This window comes from Coturnix japonica, chromosome 5, assembly GCF_001577835.2.
Source record: "Coturnix japonica isolate 7356 chromosome 5, Coturnix japonica 2.1, whole genome shotgun sequence".
Lineage (NCBI taxonomy): Eukaryota > Metazoa > Chordata > Aves > Galliformes > Phasianidae > Coturnix > Coturnix japonica.
In genome coordinates this window covers 31,576,947-31,591,630 of record NC_029520.1, presented here as the reverse complement: position 1 = coordinate 31,591,630, position 14,684 = coordinate 31,576,947, and the positions used below count along the sequence as shown (strand labels likewise).

General features: G+C 47.8%; 1 protein-coding gene across 3 annotated transcripts; it reads left to right on the top strand.

Annotated features, from left to right (window-relative positions):
- The first annotated feature begins 575 nt into the window (after nt 1-575).
- Nucleotides 576-9,976, top strand: LOC107315033. Of its 3 annotated transcripts, XM_032445079.1 has the most exons (5): nt 576-981; nt 3,126-3,273; nt 7,064-7,223; nt 7,875-7,998; nt 9,546-9,976. In XM_032445079.1, exons 2-5 carry the CDS (start codon nt 3,236-3,238, stop codon nt 9,812-9,814), a joined length of 591 nt encoding a protein of 196 aa, XP_032300970.1. In that variant the 5' UTR covers nt 576-981; nt 3,126-3,235; the 3' UTR covers nt 9,815-9,976. The 3 variants fall into 3 exon arrangements, 2 of the variants coding, with proteins under 2 accessions (XP_032300970.1, XP_032300969.1); XR_004307508.1 differs by lacking the exon at nt 7,064-7,223 and having other exon boundaries at nt 773-981; XM_032445078.1 differs by lacking the exon at nt 576-981 and having other exon boundaries at nt 2,513-3,273.
- Nucleotides 9,977-14,684: the final 4,708 nt, after the last annotated feature.

Here is a 14,684-nt window from a genome sequence, read left to right as displayed (position 1 = left end):
TGGCCTGCTTTTGCACTATGCCTGCAAAGGACAGTGCTGGCACAAATCCGAGCAAACTAACCCGAGTACAGAAAACCAATCCATTAATTTTAGGAGGCAATGTGATGACTGATTTTAAGGAGTATTTAATCCTTTCTTGGTCAGTTTAGGGAGACCTATGAAAGCCATAACTGTTGAAAATAATTAGAAAAGTTGTGCAGAAGGTTTAGCAGCTAATTGGCTCCCGCAGCGGAGAACGGAGCTGTTCATTTGCGGTGTTGGGGCAGCTGTGGTCTCGTAACGCTGAGCTGCAGCCACTACAATGGGCCCCGGGAAATAATGCGGGGCTCGGAGATGGTATCGCGGGGACTTGAAAGAGCTGAGCTGAGGGGGGCAGGAATGAGGAAGAAAAAGGAGATAAAAAAATAATCTGAGAGTGATTGAAGAAGCAATAGGAAATCTGAATTCTCGCAATGAGAGTATTTGAAAGTATGAGGGGAGGGAGGAGAAATCTTCCCCAAGTAGGTGATGAATAAACAGATGCAGGCAAATGTGCACGGAAGCGAGAGGAGCGAAGGACTTTGCTGGGAGCTGGGATGCCCGGCTCCGCGCTGTGTGGGGGGACCGCGGAGAAAACTCTTGGTATTCTCTGCTCCACTCTCACCTCTGCAATTCCAAATTAATCACCGCCGCGAGAGAAGGGCCTCTTTGTTTGGGGAGGAAAAGGTAATACCTCCACTTGGAAGAGCCCTTCCCCCCGGCCTTCCCTCCATTGTCATTAAAATAGGAGATCGCAAAAACTGAAAAAAAGAAAGAAAGAAACCTGCTTTGCAACGAAGCCATTGGAAATAATACAGTGAAATAGGTGTGACTGGAACTCCTGGAGCCTCTGGACCACTCTCTGTACGTTTGTGCCTAAGCAAATTAAAAGGATCGCATCTGCCGCAGCTGACAAAGGGAATGATTTATTATTTACCACTTCCAATCGGTTGTATACTGCAGGTAACTCAATAGCACATACTTAAAGAATTATTTAGACTGCAGCGTAAAAAAATCTGCTGAGAGTGTGCTAAAAAGGGGAAAAGAGGAATGTGGTTGGAGGAAGGCGCAATCTCAGCCATGGCAGTTTGGGGCTGGCTAATAGCATTAATTAGATAAGCGTGATGCATTATAACTCCCGGGAAGGAGACTCCAATGGATGGCTTCGCAGAGTTCATCTCAGTGGGCTCTGAGCACTCCGCACTAGGGTCAGAGTAGCCGAAAGCTGCCCGAGACCTTCAGGTGCACCTCTCCCTCTCTCCCATGTACGGGGGAAGGGCTGGTGGCGGGACTGCAATGTATGCACATCTCTGTGCACTTATGGTCAGCACTGAGACTGTCTTCGAGAGGAAAAAATACTGAGGTTGTTGCAGGGTGTAGCAGCTCTGCTAAGGCCCAAAATACGCCTTCACTTTTACCTGCTTCCAGGCATAGAAACTCTTTTGTTAGCTGAATGTGCCTGGGAGGCTCTTCTTTATGCAGAATCTTTTGGTAGAGAATGTGAGGTTTATTTTATTTTGTTTTGTTTTATTTTATTTTACTCTATTCTATTATTTCATTCCACCCAATTCCATTTTATTTCATTTCATTTCATATCTAGCAGTGATTCTGTTATCTGATCCTCATTTCCACGGGGCGTTACGTGCCAAAGCCTCGGGCAGAGCTCTCAGGATTTTTGTAACGCACACTGCAGAGCGTTGCCGTGTCTCATCGCCGTTTCTCCGCCTTTCCCTACTCGTACCGTTCGGTCTGTATGGACTCTAGGAGACTTCTCGAGTTGGTGGTTGAGGCGGTTAGCTTTGCTTGCTTAGTCGGTACCATAAGAAAGCTGCTCATCAAGAAACCTCCAATTACAGTTTTAAGACTGTTTGCAAACGCGTGTGAGAGATAATAAATTATACCTCGAATCCAAAGGAGGGTATAGAGACACTATTTTTCTGACAGACTTGAAAAAATCAGTAAAATAGTATCCGTTATCTTATGAAAGCATTCTCAAGAAATGAAGGAGTATATAAAATATTCTGCCTGAAGTGGCACAAAGCCACTGTTTGAGGGAGTGATAGGGGTTTTGTTTTGTGTTTTAGTTCAGTGCTTGGGGAGGAAAAAAAAAAAAAATAAATAAAAAGGAAAAAAAAAATAGAAGAAGAGTTGTAGAGGGGACGTCACCGCGCCCTTTAGAACTCCTTCAGATACTCCTCAGGGTTTGTGGCAGGAGCTGAGGCTCAGGTGTACACCCCCGCATAGTTCGTGTTAACGTGGGCTCTGCAGCAGCACTCAGGCAAAACTCCCTCTGAACCCAGTTGCGTTTGGCCTGAACGTACCCGAGCTCTGCTTGGAAAAGTGCACTGAGAAGTGATAACTTTTTTAAAAAAGTATTTCTTTAGTTGTTGATATTTTCCCTTCTGAAACTCAGTGCAGATCTGCACCGCCATTTAGGATATATTGCCTAGCTCTCAATAGCACACCAGTCCCACGGAAGGTGCAGACACGTACCTATTGCACAGTGCAGATCTCAAGAAGGGCGATCGACAACTGGGGATGCGCACACGCACACCCGCGCACCCCGTAGCACCCCTCGGAGGGCTTTGCCCCACACTTCCCCGTGCCGCCCCCCGCCCAGCGCAGCGCCTGGGTGACGGGGTCAGGCGTGGCGGGAGAGGGGGAGCGGGAGGTGAAGGTGAAGAGCAGCAGCGGGCTCGGGGCTGGCTGCGGCTGCTCTCTGGGCTGTGCGGCTGTGCCCAGAGGGCGGAGTTCCCGCACGCTGCTGCCTCACCGGAGAACCTGCCCTCGGCGCAGCGCTCCGCAGCCGGGACCCCACCGCCGCCGCCCGCCCCGCACCGCTCTGTGTGGCCCCGTTTCCCCCTGGGCTCGGGGAGCCGGGAGGTGGCGGAGTGGCGCTGCCCCCCTTCCTCGCCCTCGGCTGGGGTTCCCCAGCACCTCTCACACCGCAAAGCGTGTGTCTAACGCCAGGATTTTTTTTATTATTATTTTTAAATTTCTGGTCTCTCTTCGAACCGTTTCCTCCCCCCGCCTCCCCTCCCCCTCGCTCCCATCGGTAAGTTGGAACTTTCTTCGCCGCTTTAGCAGTTCTCCCGCTCTCTCTCCAGGTTTTAGTTCCTTTATTAACGCTTTGTCGCTGCTCCGCTCGCACCGACGCTGGAGGAACCACCACCAGCCCGGGGCGGGGCTGTGTCCGCTTTCGGAGCCTTCGGAGAAGATGCGAGAGGCGCGGGGAAGGGCGCTCCGTCGGCTTCGGTGAGTTCGGATCTCCGCTCGTGGCTCCGAGCCTGAGTCGCGCTCGGTGCGCGCTGTGCGTGGAGAGAGGGGCGGGCGATACGCGGGCCGGGCGGGCTCCGGAAGGAATGGTTTGATTGGGGTCGGAACACATCGCTAAAGAAATAGCTGTGGGCTTCCTTCACCTTGCGGGCGTTGTGCGAATAGTTTCGGGAATGCCAGAAGTGCGGGGAGGGCCCCGTGGGACAGCGTGCACAGAGCCGCTCCCGGTGGGTGCAGGTTCGCTTGCGGAGCGCCGCGGCAGCCCCAGGGCAGGGGCAGGGCCCGGAAACCTTCGAGTGGCCGAGGCTTTGCCCTCTGCCTGAATTCCCTCTGCTGCTCTGCGGGTATTTAGCGAGCTGACCGACATCTCGGGACAGAAGAAAAAGTTGAACTCATGGGTTTAAGTCACTGATATTTCCGCGGAGACAAGGCCCTCCGTGTCCTCTCTTGTCTGCACCTGTCCCCGCTTGTCGCTGCTTCGTTGGCCCGACAGAGCTTTGTGTACCCCCTCGGTCCCCTCGGTGGAAGATTTTACCTTCCCTGCTCTTTTCCCGATTAACTTCGGGCAGTCAGCGTACGCAGGCGGCAACTTCACAGAGCCCCAGGGCGTGCACGCAGCTCCGCAGTTCCCGCAGGGCTCCGTTTGCCTCCCACGGCTTGCGCCGCAACCCAGGGACGGCGGGGCCCCGTGGCCGCAGACCCAGCGCGGCTGCGGGCGCTGAGGGTCGGGGGCGGCGCTGTACGGCGCTGCGGACCCGCGGCTGGGGGCGCTCTTGCATAGCGGAAGAGCGCCGCGACAGGCCCCGCTGCGGTCGCCGCCGGCGAACCGCGGAGTCGGGCCGCCGCGTAGCGGTGCACGGGGCCTTGCGCTGCAACCGCTGCCCGCAGGGAGAACCGCGCTGTGAAGGAGTCGTTGGGCTGTGAGGGAACTGGGCTCCTTCCGTTTCGGAAAAGAGGAATGGTGGGAAGTATCCTTATCTCGGCGTAATGGGAGCTGCAGAGAGAGAGATGGTGCTGGAGGAAAATGTAGTTAAATCCTTTTCCCGTGACCTGATCCAGGATGTTTCCATCCAGAAACAGTGTAGAGAAACCCACAGGGCCAAAATAAAACATGGGAAACCGATTAAAAAAAAAAACTAAATGAATTCAAGCCCCCAAATTCCAACACCCCAAAACAAAGGAAACAAAACCTCCAACATAAATAAATAAATAGATAGATAAACGAATAGATCAAATAAATACACTAATTTCTCCTTCAGCATCATGTAGTTGACCATAGCCCCAGGCTTGCAAATTACTCTCGGGACGAGAGGATTTGCTCTTCTCAGCTAGGGAATGGGCACGGAGCGCCCGTGGCAGCCCGTGTCAAGAGCACTGTCTGTAAGGAGCCTTACGAGTGTGTATGATCTGGGAGGAGAGCCTCAGCGCGGGTAGCTCTGAGAGCAGCCATTGCTACTCCGCGCCGGGGCGAGCATCGCTCCCATACAGCCGCCCGCGGGGATCTGCCTGAGCTGCAACCGGGATGAGAGTTTCCTGCGCGGATACGCCAAATTCCGAGCCCCGGGGCTAAATCAAGCAACCTCATCTCCCTCCTAAACAAACAGACAGAATAAGCCCAACAACCCTCAACTCCCTACGCTCAAGCCGGAGCAGCCCGGGTTCTCTGGGGTCTGTTTCCGCGGAGGGGAATGCAGAACCCTCCTTGATCGCTTTCGCAAGGGAATCTCTCTCAGGGAGGCAGGGACACGTGGAATGAGCCGCAGCCTCCGGGACGGGCCTCGCCGGGGCCTCCACCGGGTCTCGGGGTTCCTCCGGCTGAAGCCATCGCCCCGCTCTGTTCCTTAGCTGAGGAAAAGTGCTCGCAGCCTCTCTCCGCCCCTCCTCGCCCGGCTTCCACCCAGAACCAAACTGGCTGCAAGCATTTAGGATGAGATACTCTGATAAATTCAGCACATCCGAGTGCAGACAGAGAGCTGCCAACAGATCTTCCCGAAGTCCGCCCATCTAGGAATAAAACAGAGGCATTCTTTCGCAACCGTGGCAGACAATCTAAAAAGGAGAAATAAAACAAGGTAGTTGCTTTCTCAAGAAAATAAGCAAAACTATGTTTTTAGAATGAAAACAAACTGCGTTTTCCCAAAGGCTGCGTTACCTCTGAGTTTTAAACACAGGCAATATTCACCGGTTCCCGGACTGCCCTTTTGAAGCAAAAATCCCGGTGCTGTTCTATGAGCACTTCAGGTTTTCTCTCGTTTCGCGATCCCAGCACACAGAGCACAGACAGCCAGGCACGGGCGTGGCCCCCGCGGGGCCGTGGGCTCGGGCTGTCCACAGATTCCAAGGAAAGGAAGCTGGGACCATTATTCAAGCTGTTAAAAGCACATCGCATAACCGCAAATTTTATCACGCCACGGCTCACAGGTGGCGATTTCCAAACATTCCAGTGATAAAGAAATCTCCTTCTGGGTGTCTAAATCACACATGTGGTGGAGAGAAGCACGATGGTCCGGAACGGTACCAGTGCGTTTTTGTTAGCGAATTGGGTGCGTTCTCTCGCAGGGGTCCGCTGGAAAACAGTGTGAATTACGCAAATATAAATCGCACTGCTGTTTATCAATGAACCTCTTTCCGTATAATCTATACGGCTACACATATGTGTGTGAACACACATGCATGAGTATCTTTGCCCGATCTGCTTCTGAAACGTCCCCTGGCACTCGTTGGGGAGGCAGCGCCGCTTCCCCCGCTCGCTGGTTGTTCTATGTGAGCAAAGTTGTTTGTTTTCTGGGAAGCGTAAGTTGTCTTCAGTTATGTCATCGGTATCATTTGCATTTAGGCGGAAGGGTAGGCTGTGTGAGCTCTATTTTTGTTATTAAATCAGTGAAGGTAGAAGTACTGATAATTAAACACAGATCTCTCTGATTGCAGGTTGGAGCAGTCAAATCGATGATCTTCTCATCAATAATCGAGCAGCGCAATTGATCACTCTGTTTATTTATGAGGAACCTGAGCTATTTGTTTATATATTTCGACTTCTTTGTCTGCTAATTATTATAGCAGATTGGTTTGAAAGAAAGAGCTTAGTCTGGGAAACACACTTGACAGATCCATTCTTAGCTAACCTGATAGTGGATTATTGCAATCCAATAAGTTTAACAAATTACTTATACGTGCTTGCCTTTCGAGCAATTAGGAAACCGTTTCAGATTAAAATCCCTTGTTGTATTCGGGGTCGGTTCATTTAAATAAAGGGGCATTCTGTTGAGATATTTTCCAAATAAAAAATGTTTTTCTGGATCCGTAGAGACTGGGAAGGAACCAGTGTGCTCCGGGCCCTGGTCTGCCTTTGTAACCGCGAGGAACTCAGTACTGTGGTGCCCTGAGCTTTCCTTAGAGATGGAATTTGAGATTCAGAGGTGATCTGAGTATAGGAATCAGAGGAAAAAAAGAAAAAAAGAAAAAAAAAAAAGGAAAAAAAAAAGAAAAAGAAAAAAAGTTAAAAAANTAAAAAAAAAAAAAAAGGAAAAGAGAAGAAAAAGGAAAGCTTGGCATTCCAAAGAACTCTCCAAAGAGGGAGATATTTTAGGTTGCTTAGTGATTAAATCTGTTCAAAAGCAATCTCCCCGGTCTCTGCGGACTATCCAGTTCGCAGAAGGATGACACTTTGCCCCATATTTTAGCTCTTTCCCTTCGAGCTGGGCATTTTCTGTGGCGACTGTTTCGAGGAGGGCTCCATTTCTTCACCTCTTTCCCTCCTCCGCTTCTGCAGCGTTGGCGCAACCGTCCCGCCGGCGGGAGGTACGGGCGTGCGAGCGTGCCGGGGGGGACCGCCTCCCCTAGCCGTCCGGAGTGCAGGCTGGGCAGTGGGAACAGGATCGGCCCGTGATGCCGCTCAGCGGAGAGCCCTTGGCTTCTCCCTCGTACTTTCGGCAAGTTTAGTTGTTTCTGATTCCCCCCCTTCCCCCTCCAGCAACTGCTGCTTTGCAACCTGCAGAGATAAGGCGGCCTCGCATCAGATGATCGCAGAGATAAGTAATCTCTCCCCTTGGTCCGTGCTAAAGCTGACCGTACGAGCTCGAATCTCAGAGCGCTGAGTCTTTCCTGTGAATGAACGAGAAAACACTCGACAGGTCGTGAATAATCGTTTTAATGAGTGTGTAAAAGCGTGCGACGGGGTGCACGGAGCTGTCGGGTTAAACAAACAACTTGTACCCTGACGAAATCCGATTGTTAAAGTGCAAAGTGGTGTCAGTCCAATTTCCATTCCACTTCTAAATACCACAGATCTAAGTCGCGGGAGTCCAATTTTCCCCATTAAGAAAAATAACAATATTTTCTGAACGTAAGTGCGACCGTCCCTTATGTCAGCCTTTAGAGGGGAAAAAAAAAAAAAAAAAAAGAAGAAAAAAAAAAAGGGACCAGTTGCACATCCCTAAGATACTGAAGTTCCTTCTGTTCTCTTCGTATTATTTTCAAGAAATGAATTTAAATGCGGGTATTTGACATTTTCCTAGATATTATCAGATCACTGTGGTAAATATTTCCTCTCTTTGTTCCCTTGCCCGTATGTTTTTTCACAGATCACTGGAGGCAAACATCGAATTAATTGGATCTTGGTGGCTGAGGCTGGTAACAGTGTATTGAACGGAGTTATCTGCCACAATGCCCAGGTGTCTGCCAGAATGTCAGGACATTCTAGACCAGGTAAATCCGGAGAACACCTACCAGAAAATTAAAACGAGTGCAATGTTAGATGCACCATTTCCAAGTTATCTTGCTATTATGTGGGGAGGTGTTAGCACTGACCGGTGCTAACCTATGTAGAATCTATACATTCCAGAGAGAAACTGGAGTTTGCCTTCAGAATAAGTGCCATGGAAGGGCCAGATCTTTGCCTTCGCAACAGGGCCTGGCACTATTTTGCAACTGCAAACTTTACTCCTTTAAGTGACTAATTCTGTGGAATTAGGTGGTTGTTTAGTGACTCGTATTACCTACATTAATTGTTGCTGAAGACCTCCAAACCAGCTCCGTGTTTGTTTCTCTCTTGGAAAACTCATTTTTGGATGTGTCCTCTGACAACACCATGTTAAGTGAAATGGGGCAAGACCACCCCAGCTGAAAACTGGAACGTTTCAGAAGTTTTTCAAAAATTTCTCCATGATGTTTTTCCATTAAATATTTGAATTTTCAAACATAATATGACATCAGATGGCAAGCCAAAACACATTAATTCTTGGGCTACAGGTGTAATCGGGACCCAATGCAATGTCCAGTGATACGGATGGGAAATCTACCTCTGCTACCAGTGGAAGTGGTATCTGGCCCTTCATGACCCATAGGATGGGACTAAGCTGGCGGCTTTAATTTCACGCCAGTCTCCAGTGTTTGTAACATTTTGAATTAAAGTGTGGAGTTAAACTGAATTAGTTTACCAACGCAGTTTTGTGCCGGGGCTTAGCAGCAGTCTAGTGGGCACTAGGAACAAACGTCGTTCACTGCGTTTTCCTAAGTAGATCAAAATCACGTCTGGCCCACTCCACTAGCAGTGGTGTTAGAAAGAAAACGGGGAGAAGAAAAGGCAGAAATAGAGGGAAAAAAAGATCCCTCTCTCGCAGAATTGGATATCGGATCTATAACTAATGAGCCATGAGGTCATATATCATTATTTAACACGCAGCTGACGTCCTGCGCATTCCCAGCGCGGCTTTATTTAGGCGGTATGACTCGAAGCACGGACCGGTACGGACGGGCCGGCAGTCTGGAGGAGATGCGCTTCTCCTGGGGCTAAAGGGGCCGCGGAAGCAGCGGGGAGGGGAGAGGGGAACGGACGAAAAGGTGAGGGTTGCGCTGCCAGCCCGTGGGGCAGGGCTCGTCAGACGGCTGGGAAACAGCCCTGTCCCGCAGCAGGAATAGTGCCGTCCTACCGCAACCTACCGCAATGCCATTTCTTCTGCAACTAAAACACGCACAGAATGGGCACGGGGGATAGCAGAGACATATCAGTTTCCTACTGTAGTTGTGCTAATAAATAAACCTTTTCGATGTTTAAAACACTCTATCTGTCACATTCACAAGATAGGTACTGTAAATTCCCGTTGCAAATATACAAACAGAGATCCAAGAGGTTGCCTCTGTTTTTGTATCTCTCTCTCACAAGAAATGCACTATCAAAACATTAATTATATTTGAAAGGGAGCAGATTATTTGTTTGAGAAAGAATTACATTCTTGAATTTATATTCCACGCAGATCTCTCCTCCTGTCTGCCGGGAGGGCTGAACTGTAAATCTGTCTCGAGTGATGCACCCTACACCGTGGGTAGGTGCGTCATTTCGGAGCCGGAGAGAGATGGGAGCTTATCCGAGGAGCTTTCAGACACCTCCGTGGGATGGGTCGTTAGGGAGTGCCGGAATCCACAGGAAATTGCAGATCTAACATGTGAGGAACATAAAGCCCTGCTCTCTGACAGTGGGAACGCAAATACACAGACACGCGGGACTGAGCCTGGTACTTGCTGAGCACTGCGACTCACGGCTTTGGGCCTCGGTGCTGGTTTGTAAAATGCCTCACTCACGTACTGCTGCAGTCGATAGCCGGAAAGCTACCGACCGTGTGAGTCATGAGCCATCAGCAAAAGCCTTCAGCCGCCCTTCCAAAGCCTAATAAAAGAGTTAAACTGATGCCCTTATCTTTCTTTTAAAGAAAAACGAACGAAAGAAAGAAAATGTGGCGATGCACTGTAACTTTCTCAGGAGTGCTGAAATCCTGCCCTTGGGATCTGGTTCTTCCCCTCTCCTCCACCATTTGGCATTCCCTATAGCGTACGTCTACCGCCAGGCGCCCTTAAGCATCTCAACAGAATTGGTCTTTGGCATTGAAACTGCTGGCGGCGGCTGATGCCACAAGTCAGAGCAGAGAAGCGGCCAGGGCTCTTCTCACGGCTGGGGAAGCGCGTCCATAAATCGGTAGATTCCCTATATGTGGAACCCGGGGGAGTAGGTCCCGAAGAGGAGACCCCTTTTCCCTGTTCCTGTGTTTCCCGAGCCTCTGAGAGGCTTTCCCGAGCACTGGGACGATCGAGACATGGGGCCTGGGCCGGGACCGTGCCTGGGCTATGCTCTGCCTATGATCGGAGATTTGTGGGAGTAGAGGGAACCCTGACAGCCAGAGTGGGACCTGGCCGGGAGTGGGCTCCTTGAAGGAGGATGGCTGCGTGCTCGTGATACGAAGGGCGGAACAGGACAGCGCGCTGGCACCGAGGGCTTTTTTTTTTTTTTTTTTTTTTTTTTTTTCCTGTTCGTTAGAACCAAAAGGAAAATTGGAGGGGGAGGAGGGAAGGCGGTGGGAGACTGAGAAGGAGAGACGGGAGTAGTTAAGTGTCTGTCTGGAGAGTAACAAGGGTCGTTCACCTCCCCGGGAGCGGGGACCCCATGCGTCGCCGCAGAACCGGAACCCCGGGCCACCGAGCTTCGGTGCTTCACGCCGCGACCTTCCCCCCCTCACTGCATCGCCACGGTGGCAATAAAAGCCTGAAATGCGGCTCAGCTCGCGGCCAAACGGATTCTGTCCCTGCCCGGGGCTTCGGGTCCTTGTCGGGGAAAACGCGGGATGCTACCGTGCCTTGGCTCGACGGAGCTGTAGGAACAAGGTCGGGTCGGTTTCATGAGAGCACGTCTTTGGGGCGTTGGACTCAGTGCAGGGAGCCCTCGCTGCCCCCTTCGGGAAATGAGGGGGACAGCGGAGCCACTGCTCCGACGCTCCCCTTCAGCGCATGACTGAGAGTGAATCAAGTCGCCCTGCTCACTCGGAGACCGACACCCATGCCCACGACCGAGAACAGGGAGGAGAAAGGGAACATGGGTGGTAGGAGCGGGGTAGGAGACCAAAAGTTCAGCAGAGAAAAGGCCAGGAGGAGAGGGATATGAGTGAAGCTCCACAAGCGTGTCGGGAGCGTTCGGGTCTCTTTGCGATATTATTATTAAACATAAAATCCCAGCAAAACAACGGCTCCCTTATAAAGGAAATCTGAGGAGTACAGCGAGCTAAGTGGAAGCTCTGTTTCCAAGGCGAGGCAGGATTAGTTCCCTGCACACAATAGCCGGTGTGTCGGAATTGCAAATGAACATCACCAGCAGTGATGGAGTTACCCTCCTTAAATTAATATCGAGCTGGCTTCTCTACTCAGTGTCAAATACATTTCTACTCTTTCGAAGGGATGGAAGATTTGAATTTGCATATATATGTCCATGTATATGTATTTTGCTCTGATTTAGTCCGAGGAGCTCCTTCCCCAGTGCAGCCAGTTATCAGCGCAGGAATTTGGGATGATGTCTGCTCTAATTGATTATTAAAAAAAACCCCAAAACCAAAAAACAAACAAACAAACAAAAACCCCACAAAAACAAACAAAACAACAAAACAAAACAAAACAAAACAAAAACCAAAAAACCAACCCAACCCAAACTTAAACAAGCACAAACAAAACACTTCCCAAACAACAAACCAACCAATAAATTCCAAAACAAAACAAAAACCCACTCAAACAAACAACAAGAAATCCAACTCCCAAACCATAATAACGATTATAAAAAAAAAAAAAAAAAAAGAAAGGAAAAGGACTCTGAATTGGTGTGGGGTGACCTCAGGCCGAGGGAGATGTGCAGCGCGGCCGCCGCTCTGTGCACAGCGCAGGATTTGCCGCTGCCGCACCCAGTTTAGCCCCTGCGGCTCCTGCAGCGGGGCTGCCGGCACACGCCCCCGGTGCGTTACTGTAGACGCCGGCCCGTAAATCTCGGCCGAAGTAATATTTCTACCCCATCATCAGACATGCAGGGGGGGAAAGTAATACATTTGATCTTCCGCTGCAAAGAGGGGAGAGAGAGAGATTGTAGGCTCCAGGGCTCTTTTAAACATTTCAGGAATTAATGGGGGCTGGGAAGGGTCTAGGAAGGATGGATACATTAAGATGGTAAAATAAAAACATGATATGAAGATATATTTACTGTCATCTCGGAGCCAAAACATTTATGCTCCCACGCTTCTTCTTTTTTTTTTTTTTTTTTTTTTCCCCTGAACAAATAGGAACTTAAATGATGCATTTTAATTATTTTAAGAAAATAAGCAAGAAGGCTCTTTTTCAGAGTCTAAATAAATAACAGAGTGTTCTGTGCTGCTGATGTCTCTAGCTTGTGATGGCTTCATCTGTGCAGCCACTACTGTGAGCTCTGAAAATCTGGGAAGAATGGGGTGTTACTGGCAATTTCTGAAAGGAACTATCCATTATTTGTGAGGTTTTCTGAAACAGAACATCCAAAGAATTTTCTGACAGCCTGAGAGGTGAAAAGGGGACCAATATTTTCCTAAAGGTTCAGCACAGAATGATGAGTGTGTAATCTCACTATTGTTTTAAGCTGGAGGTGAGAAGCAATTTTCCTTTTTTTTTTCCAAATAGTTATTTCAGCTCTCTCCCTCACTAGTGAGGAATGGATACGTATTTCCATGATATAAAATGAGCTGTATAGATGTCTTGTAGTTTCTCAGATCAGCTTTTTTTGTTGTTGTTTTAATTGTTTTTGTTTTCCACTGCCTGATCTAATTCCTGACAACTTTCTTCCTGAGTACATTATGTCCTTAAACTCCAATAGATTGCACGGAACTTCCTGAAGGAGAGTGATACTCACAAGACCTATTTTTTCTTTTGGGATGAGGGAAGAAGGGGAAAAAAAAAAAAAAAAAAAAAAAAAAGGAAGTGAGAATGCACCAGAAGAGAGATCTTTTGAGTTCACATTAAAAAAAGGGGGAAAAAGGGCATGTAACACTATATGACAACTGCAGGGAACACTAAAACACATACACTGGCAATTCTATAGAAGAAAATATTAGTCGTAATCTTCCAGTGTAAAGAAATTAAATAATAGATTTTAGCTCCTCTTTGCAGAAATATGTAAAGCATTAAAGGCTAACAGATTTTTGTTCACAGATTTTTCTCACCAGATAGGACTCAGCTTCAGTCAAATTTTTAGTATGTTCTTGATGCTCATCTCTTCTCTACTGCCTTTCATTTCAGATAGAGTCTGATGAATTTTGTCATTTAAACACCACAGCCATTTCTATTAGCTTAAATGTGTCCAGAGAAATGTAGAGCACCTATATACAAACTCCTTTCTTTCCCTTTGTGATGTGTTTGTACTGTGCCTTCAAGACTTGCTGCTTTGGAGGCTGTGTCTTCAATGTGAGGAGTGCAGAAACCACAAGAAAGTGGATAGCTAGGAAAAGTCACACAGTTTTGGTTCCTGATTCAAGCAGAAAAGCAACGTCAGTGTAGGTAACAGAACCATTATTGTCACAGCAAGAAAAATAAGGAGAACAAAGAGAAAAGATATCTTAATAGCAGTAAATGCAGGTCGAACTGTTTTATAGAGCAGGGCAGTACTACTGATTTCCAGCCTACAAAGTTCCTACCCAAAAGATGGAACAGACCACAGTTTGTAGTACCCAAACAAGAGAAAACTGAAAACAGTGCTGATCATGAGTGCAGGCTGTATTTTCCAACATGCAAATCTACCTTCATTAATCATTTTATTTACATATTTAAATATGAAATATTTATGAATATATATTCATATATTTATGAACTTACAAGCAAAACAGAAAAGTGGTTGTTGCCTTGTTTTCACATAAGTCCTGAAGAAGTCATGGCTTTTGCTGTACATCTCCACCACGAATTGCCTCAAAACTATGAAATAGTGTCATTGAACAATGAAAATTGTCCTCCATGAATAGAGACTAGATGGCCTAACAACATCTTCCATTTGTACTTTCTCAGAATTTACATCTTCATAAAAAGAGGCCCATTATCTTAGTGTTCTCATTTCAAATTTTATCATCATCTGATTTAGCTGAAAGCTGAAAAAGTATTAAAAAATGTTGTCAAAGGTGATTTACAAAGTACTATCATTACACTTCAGAGGTAACATATTACTGACAAGAACTTGAATTTTTCAGTCTCTTTTGGACTATTAATTAAGAATGACTTCAAAGCACCTAGAGCAGGACCCTGCTTTCAGTATTTAGTGAAGGACTGGTAGGTCCTGTATAAACTACTCAAGTCATCTGTAAAATGACTTGATCCATTTCATTTAAAGTTCTCAATTCATTACTGAGATAGCATAAAACTGTTGCACCCATTTGCCACCTTTAGCTTCATGAAAATAATCCTCTTGTTTGGATAGCTCTTTTGGCTTTTTAGGGACAGGAATTCCTTGCCTATTGCTTTTTGTTTTCTTGTTTGTTCATTAATAATGATAAACCATTTGGGGCAGCTTCTACAAGTCACTTGAATTCAATGCCTTGTAGGGATTTCAGATATTCTCTATATGGATTAAACAC